This window comes from Petaurus breviceps, unplaced genomic scaffold, assembly GCF_028583685.1.
Source record: "Petaurus breviceps papuanus isolate PSGF00001 unplaced genomic scaffold, PetGlider_PUasm1.0 174, whole genome shotgun sequence".
In the NCBI taxonomy this organism is placed as follows: Eukaryota; Metazoa; Chordata; class Mammalia; order Diprotodontia; family Petauridae; genus Petaurus; species Petaurus breviceps.
The window spans coordinates 55,173,144-55,196,506 of NW_027185761.1; the positions used below are offsets into that span (position 1 = coordinate 55,173,144).

The 23,363-nt window shown below is 38.3% G+C and overlaps 1 protein-coding gene across 27 annotated transcripts in view; it reads left to right on the top strand.

Annotated features, from left to right (window-relative positions):
- FHIT (fragile histidine triad diadenosine triphosphatase) overlaps nucleotides 1-23,363 on the top strand; it is a 1,710,176-nt gene that overhangs the window by 1,329,295 nt on the left and 357,518 nt on the right. For all 27 annotated transcript variants that reach the window (XR_011167576.1, XR_011167575.1, XM_069084211.1 and 24 more), the window contains 2 exons: nucleotides 21,032-21,177; nucleotides 22,964-22,993. Coding sequence is in view for 25 of the 27 variants with exons in the window: in XM_069084211.1 (XP_068940312.1) it covers nucleotides 21,032-21,177; nucleotides 22,964-22,993 (176 nt within the window). In the remaining 2 variants the exon portion in view is untranslated. The remainder of the gene's footprint in view (nucleotides 1-21,031; nucleotides 21,178-22,963; nucleotides 22,994-23,363) is intronic.

Consider the following 23,363-nt stretch of genomic DNA (forward strand, 5'->3'; position numbering starts at 1 on the left):
TTGCAAATGTGGAAACTGAGACTCTGGGAGGGTAAGCTACTCACTCAAGGTCATCTATGGAGTAAGCATCAAAGGTAATTTCTCTGGCTTCTCCTTTTCTATTCCTTTCGTTCTCCATACTCTTTCCCACCTAAACAACCTTAGGAGAAAAAAAAGGGGGGGCAGGAGCCTCATACAGATATTCTATATGACAGGTTCATTCTCACATCTTTCCATATTCCTTAAGGGGTAAAATGTGCAAAAATTATTTAGACGATCAAAGTTAATTCTTGAATTAATTTCACTGCTTTGTGATTCATTGGATTGCATAGGAGAAACATGATGACTGATGTGAAATCATTAGTGAGATGGCAGCAGGGAATCATCACAGACCCACTGCATTGCCCAATTCTGTCTTGGGTTTTCTATCGATGTTCAGAATCACTGAAGCTAACCTTGAGGGGCTTGTGAGGAGGGGGGCTTTGTGGTGAGCCCCAGTTCACATTCTGTGTAAAAGCAACATTAACAATTACAACTGGCATTTGGGTGAAGGATCCAGACCTTCATTTTCCCCTCCATCCCACTGATGGAGATGGTCAGCTACTGAACCTCTTAGTGTTGTAAAGATGTGTGTCTGTGTGTGGAGGAGAGCACTAAGAGGTTGTGATTTCTCTTACTCATCCAGTATGTATCAGAGGCAGAACCTGAACTCAGATCTTCCTGTTCCAGAGGCACTCTCTCTATCCACTATGCCAAGCTGCCCAGCCTATAGTCAGCTTATTGATTAGATTTCCAAATACTCCCCCTGTTGGTTTATTTGTGAGCCTAGTAGATTTCTCTCTCCTCTCTATAGCAGACAGTAAACACACGCAAAAAAAATCCACCTAGTTCAGTCACTGACAATCTATTTTATGAGTAGAAAAGTAAAGGAAATTTAAAGAGCCAAACTTTCTGAGTTTACAATCCTTGGAGGTTTCATAAAAAATGCTGAAACTTATTTGCATACAAATCACATTCTTCCTGGGGAAGTGTGATTTTTGACACTCTAGAAAATTCAGCTTATCTCTGAAATTTTTATGAATTGTGTCTGGGTTTTTTTTTTTTGTTCTGTTTTGTTTTTTGGAGGAAACCTGATTAGTTTGTTCTATTATGGAAGGGGCCTGAGTAACATCAGATTATCTTCTGCTTTCTTTTTAGGGAATATGTTGAAATCATTGACCACTGTGAGTTCCCTCTCCCCATTTGAAACTTTTTTTTATTTGCATTTTTACTGTTGAAAATGAGTTGACCTATTCTTTAGTTCTGAATCTCATAATCATCTTTATGGTCCAGCTGCCTTTTGTACTAGGAGACATGTCTTAAAATGATCACTGCAGAATCAGGTTAAAATTATTTCCCTGTTTTATCATTAAAAAGGTTTTGCTTCTGTCCTTCCTACTGAGAGTTTATTCTCTTGAGCTGTAGCACATAATTCAGCTATAACCAGTAAATTATTATTTTTTCCCTCTTCTTCAGAAAGTGTCTTTGAAATAAATGAAGCAGAACATTGACTCTTTTGTTTGTCACTGCCCTTTCTAAATAATAATTTATTAAGCTCTTTGTTCTATTATTTATATTGTTTTACTTTGTAAAATCATATAATTTAAATTATGCATATTCCTAAAGGTGTCTAAACTTTAGGTCACACAGGACACCTGAGATGTGAAAGGTATTCAGAGTGTCTTAGATTTCTCTTTTGTTCCCCATATCATTTTAACTTAATTTAATGGAATTATCGGATCCAGATTTCTGATTTTCTTGCTACAGAGAACTTCTGGTAAGAAACTCCGTTGGCCAATCCAGCTCAGCGAATGTTGTGCAATTTATAATTGAGTCACCTGGGGCATTGATAGGTTAAGTGAGCTACCCAGGATCCAGAGGCTTGAACTCAGCTCTTCCTGCTTCGGAGGCAGGGCTCTCTCTCTTCACTCTGCCTCAGTAACAGGTTTATATGTCCTCTGATTGGAGTTCCATAACAAATCATTGATGTTGGTTTGTGGTTCATTTGGGATGTTGTGGAGATGGTCTTGTGTAGTAGGCAGGACACTAAGTTTAATCATAGAACCTGTCACTTGGCATGACTTTGGGCAAATGATCTCAATGTTGTGAACCTCACTTTCCTTATCCTTAGACTGCATATGGAAAATACCTGCCCTAGCTGCCTCACAGGGTTATGGTGCAGCTGGGAGGATGAGATTCATGTTGAAATGTCTGTAATATGTTACATAAATATGAGGTATCACTGTTATGCATGACTCAGCTTTGCACTGGGAACTCCTATGTGCCAAGGAAATGCTCATTTGTTGTAAGGTTTTTTTCTGTACTATCCTATTCTACAAGAATTTATTAAATTCTTTCTTTGTACCTATGGGCAACTTGGTGGTACAATGGATAGAGCACCTGGCCTGGAATCAGGAAGACCTGAATTCAAATTTGGCCTCAGGCACTTACTAGCTATGTGACCCTGAACAAATCACTTAACCCTGTTTGACTTGAGTTTCTTCTTCTCTTAAATGAGTTGGGGAAGGTAATGGCAAACCACTTCAGTATCTTTACCGACCAAATCCCCAAGTGATTTCACAAAGAGTCTGACACAACCAAAAGGTCTAAAGCACAAACTTTGTACCTACTTTGCTATTTTGGACATTTTTTTGGACAATAATAATAACTAACCTTAATATAGTATTTACTAATGTGCTGGGCACTATTCTATAGTCTTTATAATTATTATGTCATTTAATCTTCACAATGATGATGGGAGATAGGTGATACTATTAGCCCCATTTTACAGATGAAGGAACTGAGAAAAACAAAGGTTAAGTGACTTGCCCAGCTAGTAAATGTCTGAGGCTGGATTTGAACTCAGGTCTTCCTGATTCCAGGCCTAGCCCTCTATCTATTACACCACCTACTTCACCCACAACAACACTGAAAACCATTGCTGCCCTCAAAAGCTTATTCTTTTCTACCTGCTTGAAACTCTATGTACTATGCCTTTGGAAAATGATCAATGTGGAAATTTGTTTTGTTTGAATATGCATGTTTGTAATGAAGGTTTTTGTGATTATTTCTCAATGGAGAGTGATGAGGGAAGGAAGACAAGATCTCTTTTTTTGTTGATTGAGAAAAAAATTAAAAAAGAAACATGAATGCAAAGGAGTAACTATATAATCTCTTCAAAGTAAATACAAAGTTATAGTAACAATAATGACAATAACTGGAAACTGCTACGTGCCAGACAACATGCTGAGTGCTTTTAAAATGATTTTCTCGTTTGATCCTTATAACATCCCTGTGAGGTAGGTGCTTCATTCTCATTTTACAGTTGAAGAAACTGAAGCAGAAAGAGTATAGGTAACTTGCCCAAAGTTAGACAATTAGTGAGTGTCTGAGGCTAGATCTGAACTCAGTTCTTCTGTCTCCAAACTCCCCCATTCTAACCACTGTTGTGCCTAGTTACTCCCCTTACTTTATGGCCACATGTAAGGGTAGCACTTCAGCTGAACCTAGAAGGCATCTAGGGATTTCAAGGACAGAGGCTAGGAGGAAGAGCAATCAAAGAACTGGGGACGCCTTGAACAAAAGCATGGTGGTGGGAGGTGGAATATTAAATGTGGGGAAGAAAAAAGTCTGTCAGTTGGGCTGGAATGAAAAGTGTAGGGGAGTGGTAACAGGAAATACGACTAGCAAGTTGTGGTCATGGATGGCCTTTGATGTCCAGCAGAAATCTGGGTTCTAGAGGCAGTGGGAAGCTACTGAAGTTTCTTGAGCAGATTGATTAGGTTAGACCCTTATATTATGCTAAAATTGAAATACATCCTAACGGTCGATTAAAATCTCCATTCCAATTTGTGGAACTGAGATTCTCCTGGGAGAATTCTAATATGGATTTGAAAGAATTTCTCTGGAATAGAAATCCAGAGGTTTCATTCATTTAGTCTTTCAACAAGCATTTCTGATGTTTTCTCTGTATAGTGCACAGTTCTAGGGACAATATTATATGTAATATGGGATTTCTGCCCTTAAGGAGGCTGCAGTGGAGTCATATCTTTTTTATTTACTGCAGGCTTCCAGCCTGGCCAAGGAAAGAAAGGGCTCTCTGTCTCCTCACTTATTTGACCCCAGTGTGTTAGCTATACACTCAATCACACAATCACCAAGCAGACTTCCTCTATTATTTCCTTTCGATAAAGTAGAAGATTGGAAAGAAAATTGTTTCATGGATGTGTAGTTGTGGCCCTTTCAGAACAACTCTTTGCCAGATTGTAATGATCATAGATTTTGGAGCTGGAAATGACCTTAGAGGCAACCAAATCCAATCCCTTCATTTTGTATGAGAGGAAGCTGAGGAGCAGGGAAAGAAAGGAACTTGTTTGGGATCATGTAACTTGTGAGAGTCTGAAGCAGGATTAGAAACCAGGCCTTTCTGGCTTCCTGTCTGGTCCTCTAGCCATTGTGTCATACTGCCAAACTGCAACAAAGCATTTGCTGAAATTACTCAAAGGGCAGAAGCATTTGTGTGTTAAAATCCTGATTCCTTCCATAGGTAGCATTATGTCACAAGGGAGAGTGCTCCTTCTGAAGTCAGAGGACCAGAGTTCAAATATTGCCTCCCCTGCTGAGTTTAAATGTGACCTGAGGCAAGAAACAATGTCTCCCACCAATGAGGGAATTTGCTTTAATTGATTACGCATATTTGCTGTTTCCTTCCTTCCTTCCTTCCTTCCTTCCTTCCTTCCTTCCTTCCTTCCTTCCTTCCTTCCTTCCTTCCTTCCTTCCTCTCTCTTCTCTCATTCCCCTACTCTCATACTTCCTCTTTGCCTTGTTCAGTGGGAGGAGTAGGAGGGAAAGAAAATAAATATTAATTTTAAATTTTAAATATTAAAATTCAATTAAACTAAAAATGTTAAGTCATGCCCCCACCCCCAAGAAAACAAAGTTTTTCAGCTACAGTTTCCTCATTTATAAAATGAAGGGAGAGGGTAGGATTAGATGGTCATGTAAATCCAAATCTGTGATGGTTTTCTGTGTTTTGTACAACCACAGTGTTTGAGAAAGCTGGCCAACTTTTGGTTGGTCCTTCATCTTCTTGCTCTCTCATTATCTTAATTTGTAATTTGCAGTTGTGATTCAGTCTGATGGAAACAGAGCAATAGCATTCACATTTCACATTCTGAAGCATCAGAAAGAAAAATCCACAGCAGAGTATTGTTAAATGACTTTGAAAGGATGGAGAAGAAAGTTTCTATGTTTCTGGCAATCGACTTCCAGATATTCAGTATTGCTTTCTGATAAAGGCCATCTGAAAAACTCTTCTCTGAGTATTGAAATGATCCTCATAGTCTTCAAAGTGCACACACAACTAAAAGAGTGATTTCAAGATAGTCTTTGAGCATTTTTGTCAGTCCCCAAGTTTGTTTTGTCTCACTCTTATAGCAAGAGCCATCAAACTCACTGTGATCTTAAATAGCGCTAAGCAACTGGAGGGCCTGGAGAATTATTGCCAGAGACCCATGAATGTCTGTGTATACCAAACATTGGCTTTTTGATCTTTATTAAGCAACAATATTAGAATTAATAATGATGATGATGATGATAACAGTAGCTAGCATTTTTATTGAGCTTCAAAGTTTGCAAAGACTTTACAAATATGATTTCATTTGACCCTCACAACAACTCTGGGGGCATAAATGCTATTATGGTCCCCATTTTACAGATAAAGAAACTGAGTAGAGGTTAAGTGACTTCCCCAACAACACATAGCTAGTAGGTGTCTGAAGAAGGATTTGAATTCAAGTGTTCTTTACTTGAGTTTCAGTGTTCTATTCAATAGGGTTTTCAGATGAATGGTGGTATCTTCAGGATGAATGAAATAAGCTTGACTCTGTTGTCTACTATTATTTGTATAACATTGGGCAAGTCACCAAACCTCCCTTTGCCTCACTTTGATTATATCTAAAATGAAAGGGTTGAATTAGATAGCATCTAAGGTTCTTTCCAGTTCTAGCTCTATAATCTTATTGTCCTGGGAAAGACTCTACGAATTCATTTTAGCATTACTATAGTCATGGTAGCTTTTTAGTTTTATTTTCTCAATCAATGGATGATTATTGTTCAGTCATTTAAATCATGTCTGACTTTTCATGGCCCCATTTGGGGTTTTCTTGGCAATGACACTGGAGATTTGCTATTTCCTTCTCCAACTCATTTTACAGATGAGGAAATGGGGACAAACAGGTTTAAGTGAATTGCCCAGGGTAACACAACTAGTAATTGCCTGAGGCTGGATTTGAACTCAGGTCTTACTGACTCCAGGCCCTGTGCTCTATTCACTGTGTCACCTATCTGCCCAAATGATGGATGATATTAGTACAGGTATGATTATGTAGTAGCTTTGTATATTTTAATGTTTAAAAAAGTTTTATTTTCCTTTAAAAAGTTGGGAACCACTGACTTAGAACATCTGTACAATTTTTGCATCTTCATTCTTCAGCACCACAGACCTGGTGAATTCTTATTTTCATTTCTATTTACTTCGCATGTATTTTGTATGCACAACTGTATTTGCATATATACTGTCTCATATTAGACTATAAACTTCTTGAGGGCAGGCACTATTTTTATTTCCTCCCTCCCACCCCAGTACGTGGCATAATACTTAACACATAGTAAAAACTTAAATGCTAATAGATTGGTCAGTTATCAATCCAACTCAACACGCATTTATTAACTCCTTACCATGTGCAAAACATTGTGACAAGGGCTGGAATTTAAAAGGCAAAATAAAACAAGCAACAACTAGCTACTGTCTTCAAAGGACTTTTATTCCCTTGGGACAACAACATGTAAACCAATAGTTACATTCAAGGTCATGGAATCATAGATTCAGAGCTTGGAGTGATCTTATGGATAATCACATACAACCCACTCAGTTTATAGACAAGGAAACTGAGGCAGACACACGATAAGGGACTTACCTAGGGACACACACTGATTGTCTGAAGCAATATTTCAACCTTGCTTTTCCTAATTCCAAGTCCAGAATTCTATCTGCTACACCAAGATAATTTGGAGCAAGAAAGGGCACCACCAATTATTGCAGTTATCAAGTAACATGCCTTTCATTACATTATGTAGTAGTACAATGACAACAGATGGGAACAACAATTCTGAAACATACTTCATGGTCCTGAAGTGTTTTTCTCTTGTCAGAGAAAAAAATCCAACAAAGGCATTTTTATCAGATTCTCTTTCTTTTTTTGTAAATCTGTACACCATGTAAACTTTTACTCATGATCATCTTTGTTGAACTAGAATAGTCCTTCCACTTACTTTGTAATATAAGATTTTTATTGTATGTCATTTTTATAACCTGCCTCAAGTCGAAATCAAAAGCTAAAGATTCAGTCAGGCACTTAGATGATTTGATTCCAAATTTCTTGATGCTTGAAAAATTCCAGAAGATTGACTAAAAATGTTTTATATGAACATGTGGGGTCATAACTTCAAATCTTGCCTTAGACACTTACTAGCTGTGTGACCCAAGGCAAGTTGTTTAACTCTATTTGCCTCAGTTTCCTCATATGTAAAATGAAGTAGAGAAGGAAATGACAAACCACTCTCAAATATTTGCTAAGAACAACCCAAATGAAGATTGTTAAGTCTCAGACATGACTAAAATGACTCAACAACAACAAATTACTTTTATTTTTCTTTCCAAGGCTAAAGCTCTTTAGTAACAGGGCACAATTAAGCAGGACCATTTTCTTCTGGTAAATAATTTGAGTAATCTGTGAAACAGCCAGAAGAGGGAATGTCAGAAAGAAAGCCAGGCTACAAGTTGGTTATGTTTTTTTTCTTTGAAAGTCATTTCCTTGCCTATACCTATCATGAATAATCTCCCTTTTGAACATCTTATCTTTACTAACCTAGTTTGAATTAGTCTTAAGTCAGGTTGTACAGGAAGTACACCTGCCTGATTTCCATAAGATTCAATTAGTTTCTGTGTGACCCAGGGTAGAGCACATCATTGCCCCAGTGTATTTCCCAGTACAAAATGAGAGCCATAATAACTATTTGTGAAATACTTAAGCTCGTCAGCAGAAAGGAAATCTAGCCATGTGCAAAGTGCTGTTATTATCTTAATCACACAGCTCTGGAATTGATCATATTCTGAAAATCAAATTTGCTTAAAATTATATGCATGCCATTCAGACATGATTTGATGAATATCCCATAAAGCCCTTCCCTAATTTATTGAAATGGGTATGTTAATATCTAATGAAAAAAGGTGCGGTCCAAACTAGCAAAATGCTGCTTCAATATCCTATTTCCTAACCTTTGTCCTGCACTATTCTTGCAACCCTAGTCTGAAAATTCATTTCAGTTGCAACATTGGGAATGACATGTGACTTTTATGAGATGCTATCAACTTGGACTCAAAGTCCTACAACTACTGTAAATTTGTAAATCAAATAAATTGAATTTTCTTTACAAAAAAGCCAAAACCCTTTGTTGTCCATTTTGGGGAGGCTGCGTACCTTTGAAGTGGCATCAAGAATTCTTTTAAATAGTGCCAACGAGTTAAAGCACCAGTTTTACAAATAATAGATTGTACTGAAGCTATAAAACTCAGAAATGTAAGTTTAAAGTACTCATTTTTTTTTATCCTCCTAGTACACTGAGATCTGTAGAAGAGATTGGTATTGATTTGCTTTAATTTGGAATTTTACTGTTTAATGTGACCTTGCTCCATATTCACATACACATGTGCCAATATCAGGTTAATTGATATTTGGATGATTTGATTTATCTCACTGACACCACCCCCAAGTCCCAAGAATAGAACAGAATATGCAAAGATAGACTGAACAGCCTTTAGAACAAAGGTTTGCTATTAAAAAAAATATTCATCAGAATAATTACAATCCGTTTCTCTTACACAATTTTATATTTGGATAATTAATCTGTTTTCCCGTGGGGAATCTCTCAATGTTTTTTTCCCCTTTTTAAAACCTATGATTAAAATCAATAAACAGACTCTGAAAATGGCCAACGCTATTTTATTGAATTGACCACATATTCGTTTGTGTCCGCCTGCATATCCACTGAGCAACAGTTCCTTTTTTCTTAAAAAAGCACAACACTCACACACATTTTGATTGATATCTTTTCTTAATATCAACCTATTTCCCAAATATCATTTTTTCCTCCCCTCAGTCACTTCATGTAAGAAATATATTTTTTTTTCCTTTTTTTTTGGAGGGGGGAAGGCAGGACAATTGGGGTTAACTGATTTGCCCAAGGTCACACGGCTAGTAAGTGTTAAGTGTCTGAGGCTGGATTTGAACTCAGGTCCTCCTGACTTTAGGGCTAGTGCTCTATTCACTCTGCCACCTAGCCGCCCCCCCCCCCCCAAAATATTTTTAAAGAAAAAAAAAGCATACAGAGGAAAAAAAAGAAACAGCAGTGGTCAATTGATCACAAAAGTATGAAAATATCAGTAATACACCAAATTTATAGGCCTCTCCTTTTTTGCAAAGGGGTGGTATATCTTCTCATATTACTTTTTGGTGCATGCTTGTTCTTTGTAATGTTGCAACATTCATTTTAGTTTTTGATTCTTTTCATTTCTTTTGTTGTATCATTGTATAGATTGTTTTCTTGGCTCTGCTTATTTATTTGGTATCATTTCATGTATGTCTTTCCATTCTTCTCTTTGTTCATTATTTCTTCTAGCATAATAATATTCCATTTTATTAATGTACCACAATTTGTTTGACCATTCTCCACTTGATGGATATTGACTTTGTTTATAATTCTTTGCTATCACACACACACACACACACACATGCACACAATGCTGCAATAAAGATTTTAGTGTATATGGCAACTTCATCTTATCCATGGCCTTCTTGGGATAGCCAGGCAACTCAACATCTGCCCAAGGATAGCGATTTTCACAAATTTGAACAGAAATCATTTTAATGTGAAGATTTAGAGAAATGACTTCTTTAATCATTAATTTCAATTCCACAAGCATTTACTAAACACCTATTATTTGCAAGGTATTGTGCTAGGTTTTAAGAGCAGACAGGTGGTACAGTAGATAGGATGCTGGGCCTGAAGGGAGTAAGACTGATTTTCCTGAGTTCAAATCTGGCCTTAGACACTTACTAACTGTGTGACCCTTGGCAAGTCACTCAACCCTAATTTGCCTCAATTTCCTCATCTGGAAAAGGAGCTGGAAAAGGAAATGGTAAAACCATCCTAGGATCTTTGGCAAGAAAACTCCAGATGAGTTCATGAAGAGCCGGACATGACTGTAAAATGATTGAACAACAGCAGTGTTCTTCACACACATACACACACACACACACACACACAGCTTAAACATACTTACCCACAAGTAATTTTCTATTCAACTAGAAGGCTAGAACACAGATACAGGTGATACAAAGTGTATACCAAATAATGGAAAGTAATTTCAAGGGGAAGAGATCATCATCAAATAGTGTTGGGCTTTTCAGAAAACTAGGAATTCTTTGATTTGGAGGTGAAGAAAGAGTTAATTTTAGACATAGAGGACCACGTATGTGGGAAATGGGAGACAGGAGATGGAATGTTTTGTATAAAGAACTACCAGCAGACCTGTTCAGCTAGAATGGAGAGTTCTTGAAGGGGAGTAATTAAAATAAGATTGGAAAATTATTAAAATACGAGTAGGAAGGTACTAGGTGGATAAATAGAGATGAAGATGAGAGATACAGGTAATTAAGCACTTAGACATGATAAGCATTTGATAAGATGATGTGCCTGGCATTATGCTAAACACAAAGATAAAGGAGCCAGACAGTCCCTGTCCTCACAGAGCTTACATTCTAATGAGGAATGACAACAAATAAATGGGTATTCAGACCAGAGTGGGGGTCCACATATTGCCCTAGTGAAGAACAGGCAGGAAGGTGGTATGGAGGCATGAACCTCAGCAGGACCAAGTGAAAACTCACCTATGACTGCCAGGTGATCCAGGGCAGATTTCAAGTCTCTGGTGGGTCTCATATCAGAATGAAGGACGGAGAGCAGAAGGATGTGGAGAGGACCTGGAAGAATTATGTGGGAGTGACATCATGGAAGACTTTAATGGCTAGCCTAAGCATTTAGTATTTTAGCCTAGAGGCAGTAAAGATGAAAGATTTTGAGCATGGGAAAGATATAATCAGATCTGTATTCTGGTAATATCAGTTTTTTGACTGTGTGAAGGACGGAATTGTTAGGAGAGGGATTAGAATCAGGGTAACTGTTACTAGACTTTGTAGTGGTCTGAATGAGAAGGGATTCGGTCATAAATGAGAGCAGAAGCTATAAGAATAGAGAGGTGGTGATGGGCAAGATGAATGAAAGTAAGTAATAATTTAAAGGTACATTCAATGAGGCTTTGCAAATGGTTACTTTTAAAAATATATTTATTTTATTTTTGATTTATGGAATAAAACAAACATTTCCATAACATAGTACAACAAAAAAGATAATTGTAAATGAAACTAAAAATCTTTTATATACAACTTGCTATTCCTTTTAAATATATAATAATCATGTAAATTTCTTTTTCCCCTCTTTTTAATAGAGGTGGGGGTGTGATAGAAAGTAGAGAGTAAAGGTTGACTCCAAGGTTGCAAATTAGAGACTGTGCCTTCAAAGAGAAGTTAGAACTTTGGGGAAAAGATTCCTATGGTATATACAGGTGGAGATGTCCAATAGGCATTTAGTATTCTAGGACTGGAATGCAGGAGACAGATTTATGTACAGGGCGACTCAAAAGTCATGGTGCCATTTTAAGTCTTAATATCTATGGCACCAAGACTTTTGGGACATCCTGCATAGATTTGGACATTATTTACATGGAGAAGATAATTGAACCGATGGGAGATGATAGGCCTTCCAAGAGAGAGAAACAAAAGAACACAGTGCAAGACAGAGCCTTGAGAGATGTCCATGCCCAGTGAGAAGAACTCTAATGACTTAGGAGGAATAGTTGTAAAGGAAAGGGGAGAACCAGGAAAGGATAGTGAAACAGAAGTCTTTGGGATGGGAGGGCCAAGAGAAAGGATTGGCCAAGATAGCTGTTATTTGAGGAGAGGGCAAGTAGAATATGTGCTGTGGAAAGACCACTGGATTTCATAGTTGAGAGATAACTGGTAATGTTGGAGATGACGATTTCAGTCCAGTCTACTGGGTCTAGAACTTCTACCCTAAGCTTATAATATCTACTTAGTTTATGAAGATGGTCTCATAATTGTGTCAGATACTAAAGAAGATAAACCACCTTCTGAGTCCTTTTTATACAGATTCTCCACTCTTTTGGAAGTACACAGCCTTGTCAGCCCTGGATGTCTAATCGCTGCCATGGTTATTCTTCAGTGTTTTCTGTTTGAACAAATCTTAAGTGTGGAATCCTAAGAATATGTACAATCAGTTGCAATAGCAGGATTCAAACTCGTGTTTTCTAACTCTAGACTAGTCAATTCCCAAAATGCTGGGTCAATGGGAATTGACTGCTCTGGGGTTAGGAAACATGAGTTTGAATCCCGTTATTTCCACTGACTGTATATAATCTTAGGCGAGTCACCCTGGATCTCATGTCAGCTTCCTCATCTGTAAAATCAAGGGTTTTGGCTATTTTCTGAAGCCCCTTTGTGCTCTGACATATTGTAATTATAGATCTTTTGTTAGACATATGGTTTGAAGGCAGCATGTAGGACACGCCCTCCTCTGTCTTTAAGCAGCTGCCTTTTAAATCAGCTGAAAGTTTCTGTGCTCTTGTCAGGACAGCATCTGACCCTGTCTTTAGGATTACAGTTTCTGCAGCCAAAAAAAAAAAAGTTACGAAATCAGGCAGAAAAGCCCTCCCTGCTCTACATGAAATGTAACACTTCTCTTTCAGTTGCTGTATTAGCCGAGCTTTTTGCCATGAAAGGAGTGTGAGGAAGAAACTGAATTTGCAGTTAGAGAATTCACTTTTGAATCCTTATCATTAACTGTGTGATAGATACTAGGCAAATCATTCCTGTCATGGCCTAAGATCCATTACATGGAAAATTCAATGGCTGAAGAACTGAATAACAATCAGAGGACCTGGGTTCAAATCTCACTATTTTCACTTGCTACCTGCATAATTTTGGACAAATCTCTTAAGATTTCCGGACTTCAGTTTCCTCATCTCTAAAATTAGGGGACTGGACACATTCCTGCACAACTACAAATCTATAGTACCATGAGCTATGCTCCTGGGATCTGATGACCTTTTAGGGCAGAGGTGTCAAAACAGGTGATCCCACACTGCCTGCTGCAAAATTCCCACATGCAGCTCATACCAGATTAAAGATTGAAATGTATTTGAGAAACATTTAACAAAGTAAAAAAAATCAGTACAACATAGGTAATGTTAAAATATGGTTTTCTAAGTCAATATACAGCCTGCAGAGATCCTTAGGGTTAGTGACCCCTCTTTCTATTTGAGTTTGAGACCATTGTTTGAGGGAACTCCTAATTCTATGATCCTAATTCTGTGATTCTATGAATCAAAGGTATTAACCCTGAACCAATGAAAACCAAGAAAAGGGTTTTTTTTCCCCATATATTTCAAAAGAACTACAAATTTGCTGGTTTTTATACATTAAATTCAGTTATATTTCACCAGGGACATATTATCTTAAAGAAATTTACTTTTATAGGGACTGGTGAAAACTATGGAATTCATTGACTTATGGTGATCTTTAAAAATTGTATATATTTTAATAAATGTCTCTGAATTGTGTCTACACTAGAGTATACACAAACACTTTTTTTTGGCTATGCTTTTAGATAATCCAAGGTTGGTAGATTTGGTGCTAGATTTCCTTGTGATTTTATCTTCTTGGAATGCTATTGTACTGTTAATACCTTTAATTAAAAAGCTGAATTTTCCAGATGGAAAAAGAATATCAAAAGCTCACTGAAGAGAATCATTCCTTCAGAATTAGATTGGAGCAAATGGAAGCTAGTGACTTTATGAGAAATCAAGATACTATTAAACAGATCCAAACAATGAAAAAATAGAAGACAATGTGAAATATCTCATTAGGAAAAACACTGACCTGGAAAATACGTCCAAGAAAGAGAATTGAAAAATTATTGGACTACCTGAAAGCCATGATCAAAAAAAAGAACCTAGAAATCATCGTCCAAGAAATTCTCAAGGAAAATTGCCCTGATGTTTTAGAACCAGAAGGCAAAATAGAGGTTGAAAGAATCCACTGATCACCTCCTGAAAACGATCCCAAAAAGAAAACTCCTAGGAATATGATAGCCAGGTTCTGGAATTCCCAGATCAAGGAGAAAATATTACAAGCAACCAGGAAGAAACAATTTGAATATTGTGGAAACACAGTCAGGATAACACAGGATCTGGCAGCTTCTACACTGAGGGATCTAAGGGCTTGCAATATGATATTCCACAGGTCAAAGGAGCTGGGATTAAAACCAAGAATCACCTACCCAGTGTAATAGTAATGGAAATTAAAGATTCCCCTGTATTGGCTTGGTTTTCAAACTGATTGTGTTAAAACCCAGAGCTTGTTAATCCCACCTGTGGGATGGACTTGTTGATGTGAAAAGAGAGTCCTGAACTGGGAGGAGCTGGTGATGTAGATTTGGAGAGACAAGAGAGAGGCAGAAGAACTTTTTGGAAGCAGCACCTCGTGGAGGCAGAGAGAGAGACTGAGAGAATTGCTGGGGGCCACTTTGAATTGCCCTGGACTTTTGAGACCTGCCCCCCGAGCTGCCAAGGACTGAGGAGACATGGCTTTTTTGCTGGTACTTTGTCTGTCTGTTTTGATGTTGTTTTGCCAGATTTGTCCACTGGTGAAAGACAGTCCTGTTGTTTGAAGAAGTCCTGGAACCTGGCTTTTGGTTAAGAAGCCCTGAGACTGTCCTGCAGACAGAGAGTGAATACTGTCCACTGGTGAAGGACAGTGTTGTTGTTGCAGGGGTCTGGGAACCATTCTGTTGGTTCAGAAGCCCTGAAGAAGGATTTTCTTGTTGTATGTTTACAGAAATCCTGGGAGAGGGTTTTGCTAATGTTTTCAGGGGTTCTAGGACTGCTCTACAGACAGAGGGTGAATTATTGAAGGGACTGGCAATGTATCTTGTGGCCTTGCTAAGCCTTGTCTCCCCAGGAACTAAGATTGCTGAGAACTTGCCTCGAAAAGACCTCCATTTGGGTATTAAGTGCTGTGCTTAAACTTGCTGCAACTCTGGGGTAGATTCAATTGTGATCCAGGGGTGGGGAACTTTTGACCTTTTTGTGCTCTGTGATTGAACAAATGAAGGTACTTTACTTATGTTTGGAAACTAATCTCCATTTGAGAAGAGGGGTTTTGTGGTGGACTAAATGAAGGTACAGCCTAGGGGTGGAGTAGTATTTAGAACAGGGACTTTGTAATTGATTGAATGATTGGAAGGTCCTGGGGTGGGGTAGTCCTTGGAGATTATTTAATCACACTTAGTAAATGCTGTATTTGGAATGATGTCATGTTTTGATCTTCTCTGTTCTTGGTTGGTCACTGAATAAAATGGAGACCACCTATGCTGGTATTCTGAACCTTGGGAAGTTGCCTTTCCTTGGCATTACATTACACCCAGCAAAACTGAGTATCATATTTCAGGGGAAAATGTCGTCATTCAGTGGAATACAGGACTTTCAAGCATTCTTGATGAAAAAAAAAACAGAGTAGAATAGAAAATTTGACATTCAGATACAAGAAGCAAGAGAAGCATGAGAAGGTAAACAGGGAAAAGAAATCATAAGAAACTTATCAAAGTTGAACTACTTATATTCCTACATGGAAAAATTATAATTGTAGCCATGAAATTTTTCCCAGTATGAGAATAGTTGAAGGGAATAGAAATATGTGTGTGTATACACACACACACATACACACACACCTATATGTCTCTCTCTATATACATATATGTCTATATAGAAGGGTATATCTGTATATGAATACATATGTGAATGTGTGTATGTATGTGTACAGGTATACTTGGATAGAGGGCACAGGACCAAATTAATAGGAAGGGATGATACTTAAGAAGTGATATTAAGAGGGGAGAGAGGAATATAATGAGAGGAGATGGGGAGAGATAGAATGGGGTAAACTATCTCATATAGAAGAGGCAAGGGAAAATGGTTACAATGGAGGAGAAGAACAGGAAGTCAAAAGGGAATGGGTCAACCCTATTTTCATTGAATTTGGCTTGGGGAGGGAATGACATACACACTAAAAAGGGCATCTCACCCTACAGAAGAGTAGGGGGGAAGGGGATGGGGGGTGATGGGAGGGAAGGCAGGCTGGGGGGGGAGGAAAGTTGGAAGCATCCATTTTGAAAAGGGACAGGATCAAAGTAGAGCATAGAACAAGTGGGAGGTGAGATAGGAGGGAGCGAAATATAGTCAGTATTTTACAATATATACACTATGGAAATGTTTTGCATAGCTACACATGTACAACCTATACTGAATTGCTTATCTTCCCAGTAAGGGTGGGTGACAAGGGAGGAAGGGAATGCATCTGGAATTCAAAGTTTTAAAATCAAATGTTTAAATATATATATATATATATACACTATTATTAATATTATTTTACATGTAACTGAGAAATAAGACACACAGGCACTGGGGCATAGAGATCCACCATGCCCTACTGGAAAAGTCTAAGGGGATATGAGAGAAGATATGGGAGAGAGCAGATTGGAGGAGGGGATGTCCTGTGGGACTGCTATTTTGGGGCAGTGGGTAGGGGAAAAATGGGGAGAAAGTTTGTAACTCAAAATCTTGCGGAAATGAATGATGTAAACTAGAAATTAATAAAGCATTTGATTTAATTAAAAAAAAGAAAGAATATAAATTCTTTGAGGTTAGGAACTATTTCAAATTTTACTCAGTCTCCCCTGCACCTAACACAATTCCTGGCACATAAGTGCTTAATAAATGCTTACTTATTGAAGCTCTTCTTGCATTCTTTCCAGGAATAACTCATTGTCCCTGATAAGTTAGAGAATAGAAAGCTATTTCTCCACCTTCTTGATGCTCTTTGCTAGGGAAATCTGCATGTATTTTGCCCAGACACAGCTGTTGCTTAGCACCAGCAGGGATGCAAATACAGCACAGCCTTTTTAGGTCTCTGCAAAGTTTTCTTTGCCCTCCATGTTCCTTGGAAGCCAAGTCCTCATTTCTCTTTTGTTCTTTTGGCTAAATCTCATGGCAAATTTTCCACTGCTGCTCACCATACGTTCTCGAGTGATGCTTTATTAAAATGAGGCTTCCCCACCTTTCCTTGCAATAGGACTGCTAGCTCACTTAGCTGTCTTTTGACCTATACTGAGTAGATTCCAACCAAAGGTCTAATGCAAAAGGACACTAGCTGCCCTCAGCTGTTGTCCACAGCTCTTAAGCTCAATTCCAGGCTGAAATCCTTTCTTATTTCTTCCTTTTTCTCTTCTTTGTTGATAAGATGCCAGATACCTATTTGCATGTTGCTTGAGTTAGTGCCTGTGACCCACAGTGATCCCTCTGTTCTTATTGGCTTTCAGCTGGTCACTTGAGCTTACTCAGCTGCCTCTGATCTCTGTGGAAACCATAATCCAAACAAAACATAAGTCTCCCTCAGTGTTTGCTTGTGAAGTCTTAAGTAGAAGGCTTTAGAGTACCCAGTAAGCAGTTGGATATCAGAGCAGGGGTGAAGAACCTGCAGCCTTGAGGCCACACTAGGTCCTCAAATGCGACCCTTTGATTGAATCCAAACTTCACAGAACAAAATTCCCTTAATAAAAAGATTTGTTCTGTAAAACTTGCACTGAATCAAGAAAGCTGCACCCAACCCAGGGACCTAGAGAACTATATGTGGCCTTGAGGTTCTCCATGCCTAGACTAGAGGTTTGGGGAAAGAGAGGTTATATGAATTAATTGGATAGCTATACAGCTGCGTAGTTTGAAACCATGGGGCAAGAAGAGATGACCGGGAGAGAAGTGGGTCAAAGAGGGTCAAAGAGGCTTGAGTTGGAGGAAGACAAGGAACTATCTAAGTAGACTGACAAGTAGCTGTCAGAGAAAAAAGTGGAGATCCTTAACAATATCATGGAAGCCAATCCAGGAAAGTGAACACAGACAAAATGACAGGGAGAGACAGAGTGATGTAAGCTGGGAAATGGAAGTTAACTCTTGGGGTTCATGACTATGCTGGAGAATAATAGAAAACTAGTATTCTATGAGTCTATTTTTGAGAGCTGGAAACACTATCACTAAGAGCTATAGAAATAGCCAATATGTGGCCAAGGGGTGGTCGGGTTTGGACCACTGAGGTCATGGGAATCTCAGACTTTTACACTAATTTCTACTTACAGGAAGGGGATTTGACAAGGAGGGGTTGTCCTAGACCATCAGGTCTGAGGGCTGCCAAACTCAGCCACTCACAAAGGGCATAGGGATTCAAGATATCATGGGTCTTCACTGAAAAGGAAAGAGGTGGAAATAAGATAAACCAGGAGAATAATGACTCATTTTCAAAATATAATTCCTCTAGTGAGATCAGATCTCTTTACTTATACCTTTTATCTCTCTGTAGACATATAGATCTGCACCTGTATAGTTGTATTTGATCAAGACCTGTGATTTCATTGGCATGAAAAGCTCCCAGTAAAAAGCCCCCAACCTATGCAGATTAGCATATGTTCTGAAACTTATAGACTTAGAAAACTTCCTGAGGTAGCTAAATGGCACCCTAGTGAAGAGAGTGTTGAACCTGGATTTAGGAAGACCTAAATTCAAATCAAACCTCAGACCTTACTATGAGTGTGACCCTGAGCAAGTCATTTAACATCTGTCTCAGTTTCCCCAACTGTAAAATGGGGATAATAATAACACCTACTCCATAGGGTTATTAGGAGAATGAAAAGAGGTAATATTTGTAAATTGCTTATCACAATGTGTGGCAAATTGATTCATGATAAATGTTCATTTCCTCCCTCCCTCCCCCCCCCCCTTCCTCCCTCCCTTCCTTTCTTCCTTCCTTCCTCCCTTCCTTCCTTTCTTCCTTCCTTCCTTCCTTCCTTCCTTCCTTCCTTCCTGCCATCATTGAGAGATTAGGTGACCTGCCCAGGGTCACACAATCCAGAAATTGAACTCAGGTCTGCTTTGGCTTGACACATTGTATCCTGCGCACCCCCCCCCCCATTCCTCTCTCTTTCTTTCTCTTTTGATCCCATCTTCTTTTTCTACTTTTTTCTCTTCCTCCTTCCTGTTCTCTTTTCTCTTTCTCCTTCTCTCTCTTTTCCTTAAGGTTTCAATGCTTTATGTGGAGACACAGCCCAAGAATGTAGGTTGTTTCATTGATTGGGGTCTTCAAGGTTGCTATAGTTTGGTGAAATCTAAAGCCTACCTTGAAGTAGAAGGTAGGAATAAGGAGGGGGTGGGACTTGAAGGAATGTTCCTTTGAACAAAGAAAAGCCAACTCCCTGGGAGGGAAAGCCAGAAATCTGCTCAAAGCAAATGAAGGGAAATTCTTCATTTCTAAATGGTTCATTGACCCATGATAATACAGCCTTACAGCAAAAGAAGGATAATTATCTTTTTAAGTATCAGATGCCCTGTGGGTTGAAGCTTCCCTCTTCCTTTCTTGAAAAATGAACTCGGATTAAACAAATGTTCTTTTTCCTAGTTTACCATTGACATGAATTTCCTTATTATGAGCAAAATTAATTAGTTTTTTCTCCCTCTTTTCTTTTTCCCCCTCTTTCCTTCTGCTCTGCTGTGGAAATCAGACCTCCACAACAAATTCCCTACTTTTCCCCTTGGGATTTCATTTCAACCAATGGCATCAGTTATGAGGATGCTTTGTATGCTGGGAAAACTAGCATATAAAATATTGGATTTTTTTTTTCCTTTGGCAGCTTGGGTTACAGGTAGTGAAATGTTCTTTTAGAACTGCCAAAGCACACAGAAGAAAAACATACTGGGGAAGAAAAAAACAACACATACTTACAGAAGAAACAACTCAACGCATTTCTATCCCAATGGGGCTTGAGAACTAAACAAATACCAATATGTGTTATTTTAAAACTAATTTAAAGGAATGGATCATACTCAAAGTAGCAGAAATAGCATTGATCACTTATTAAAAAAATGAAATATTGATCTATAACCTGTAGGTTATCCTAATTACATCCTGACCCTTTCTCTCAAGAACACTTCAATTTTCCTCAGACTAATAATGTAGATATATTTACTCTGATAAACTTTGAGACTGCATTAAGAAGTTCTCATCTATATAAGTAGACAACCCTTTCCACATACTAATGATTTCACTTCAAATGTCTTGGCTTCCTGGAAATCAGTCTGACATAACCTTTTCGTGAATTGCTTAACTCCTGCTACATTTCTCGGTTACAGATGAGGTAGATGCTACCTTTTCTGAAGGTCTGCAGTTTCCAACAGTTAAAAAAAAAGAACTACTGTCTTTTCATTGCATTCTTTCCCTATTTCTCCAAAGGGTTATTGAAATTAAATTTTAATCCTGGCAAGCTAACTAGGAGGCAACTAGCTTCTTGTCACTTTTCTAAGCTAATGCTTTAGGCTGTCTAGAGGATAGTTGTAGCAGGACTGGGGTTCAGGAGACAGAGGCCTCCATCTCTGACTCTTCCCAGGATCCTCTTGGTGCCCCAAGGTGGAAAAAGAACAGCAAACAAACCTAACCTCTCTGTGCCCTCCTAGCCCCAGCTCTAAGAAAGAGGGTAGTAATAATAACATTCACCAGGCAGAATATTAATGGCAACTTGGAACTTCTTGGTCCCACTCCATAAAGGCATGGTGTGTTTGTATCCCAAGTTTACCAACACTCTGTAACAGTACTAATGCTTGCTCACTAAGAGCTGTGTCCATTAAGAACAGTGATGTGCCTTAACACAGACTATGACACAGATGTCCTGGTGTGTCCCCTGCGCCCCGTGGAGCGTTTCCGTGACCTGCATCCCAATGAAGTGGCAGACTTGTTTCAGATGGCTCAAAAGGTTGGGAATGTGGTGGAGAAACACTTCAAAGGAACTTCCCTCACATTTGCCATGCAGGTGGGTTTGCCGGTTGCTTGGTTTGTATTTTTTTTTCTGCCTTTTAAATCTTGGCTGCCTCATTTTTTGACCTTCTTTAACCAATCCATCACTTCCTTTAGTTGACAATACTCATTGATAAGGCTGTGTCCTACAGGGGCTTAGAAATACCCCGAATTTGATCCTTAGGCCCAACCTCTGCATTTTCCTATCTGTATTGCTTTGGATAACTCACTTTGTCCCTCTGGCACTGTTAAAATGAAAAGGTGGGACTAAATGACTTCTGAGATCCCTTTAAATGCTAATTCTGTGATCCTACATTAGAAATCCAATGGCACTAGTGTTTCAAAAATGGCAGGATCCCTTCTATTCGTCAACCTCATCTTCATTGAAACATCATTGGAAAATCAGGTGTTTCTGGCAAGGTCTCAATTTTACTTCAATGTCAACAGAGCAAAGGCTAAACCTAGGATATATCTACACAGCCCAAAAAGAATTCTGAAATGAAGAGGAAAAGCAAATGAAAATAAAATTGAAGAGGTGATTTCATGGACATTAAAATGTGATGGAGGGAGAGATAGAACATTTATTTAAAGGGAATTGATTGTTTGATGTGCTAAGTATTTCATGTTTAAGTTAAACTGAATTCTTATATATCCCAAGACTATTCTCTAATACTCTCCCTGAGATGCTTCAGAACCCCTGAAGCAAATGTTCCTAATATATAATTATCACAAAAGTGGTGATTGGACCCAAAAGACATTTCTTTTCCCTCATGCTCATATCTATTATATCTTAATGGGTGCAATTTTTAAAAAGTTCTTTTTTAACGAAAATGTTTCAGTGGTTTTTTTGTACACACAGTCCATTGTTTCTGTAATATTTCTGTTGAGTGTATAGACAAAGTTCAAGTAAACAGGTGAATAAAATTATAAATGACTCTCAAGAAATCATCCATTCATCGATTCATTCCTTCGATAAGCATTTTTAAGTCCCACCACCACCACTACCATTTCCTGTGAAATGTGAGGTGCTGCATGTTAACCAGCAAAATTCACTCTTCCAGGAGATGACTAAAGCCACTTCTTTGATTTCTGGGAGAGCTGGTTCATTCCTGAAATCAGGCTGACATCTGCTTTCAGTTATGCCTAACATATGTAATGGGTTTTGGACTGGCTTGATGCCCAGACATGCTTAACATGTTCCATGGGTTTCTGGGTAGGTCAGAGGTACAGGAACGAGGAGCTGATGGGGCAGTACAAGTGGGAGGCAGAAGTGAAATGGGATTGGGAACCCTGGTGTGACTTACCCATGCCTTTCTCAAGGTTAATAATAGGGAAAGAATGGACATTTTCTTTTGTCTAATGTGGGAAGTTCTATACCCCTTCTTTACTAATTTACCAAAATCGGTTTCCCTATGTAAAAGCTTAAGATAATCAGACATTAATTAAGCTGCCTTTGATTTAAAGAGACTTGCAGGAAGTTATGTTTTACATCCCCAAATGGCCCTCAGTCTTCCTTTAAAATGAGTGGAAAGCATGTAGAGGAGAAAGGAAGGGTGATACTTTGTAAATTTATATCATTTTTATATCTAATTTCTTACTTAGTCTTAGGCAGAAATGGAAAAGTCTCTTTTCTCAAAAGCTTGAAGTTGTATGGTGCCCATGAGAGTACTATAAATTAACACACAATGAAATTGGATATAAATTATTAATGAATACTATTTCTGAACAACTATGAGACCTAGGCAGTCTACCCTAAACTCAATGCTTTATTTTTGATTTTTTGTTTGTTTGTTTTATTACAGGATGGGCCTGAATCTGGACAGACTGTGTGGGTGAGTGCTTATTATATGCATACAAATAAATAAGGGAGGATTATGAGACTTAATAGTTAAAAACTAATCTACCCCATCTGTTGGATCGTTTTGAGTTGTGGGAACCATCTATCCAATATGATATGGTTCAATTCCATTTTTTCCCTAATTAAAAGTATTCATGTTCTCCCCCTTTCTCCCTCATAACTAAAAAGGGGAAAAAAAGATTTGGGGAACTCCTTTTAATAAACTCCAATAGTCAAGCAGAACAGAGTCCCACATTGGCCATGTCCAAAATATATAAATAAGCATGTAAAGCAAACCCTAATTTGATTACCTCTCAGTCAAGAAGTAACTGACTTGCTTCATCATCAGTGCCCTGGAATTATGA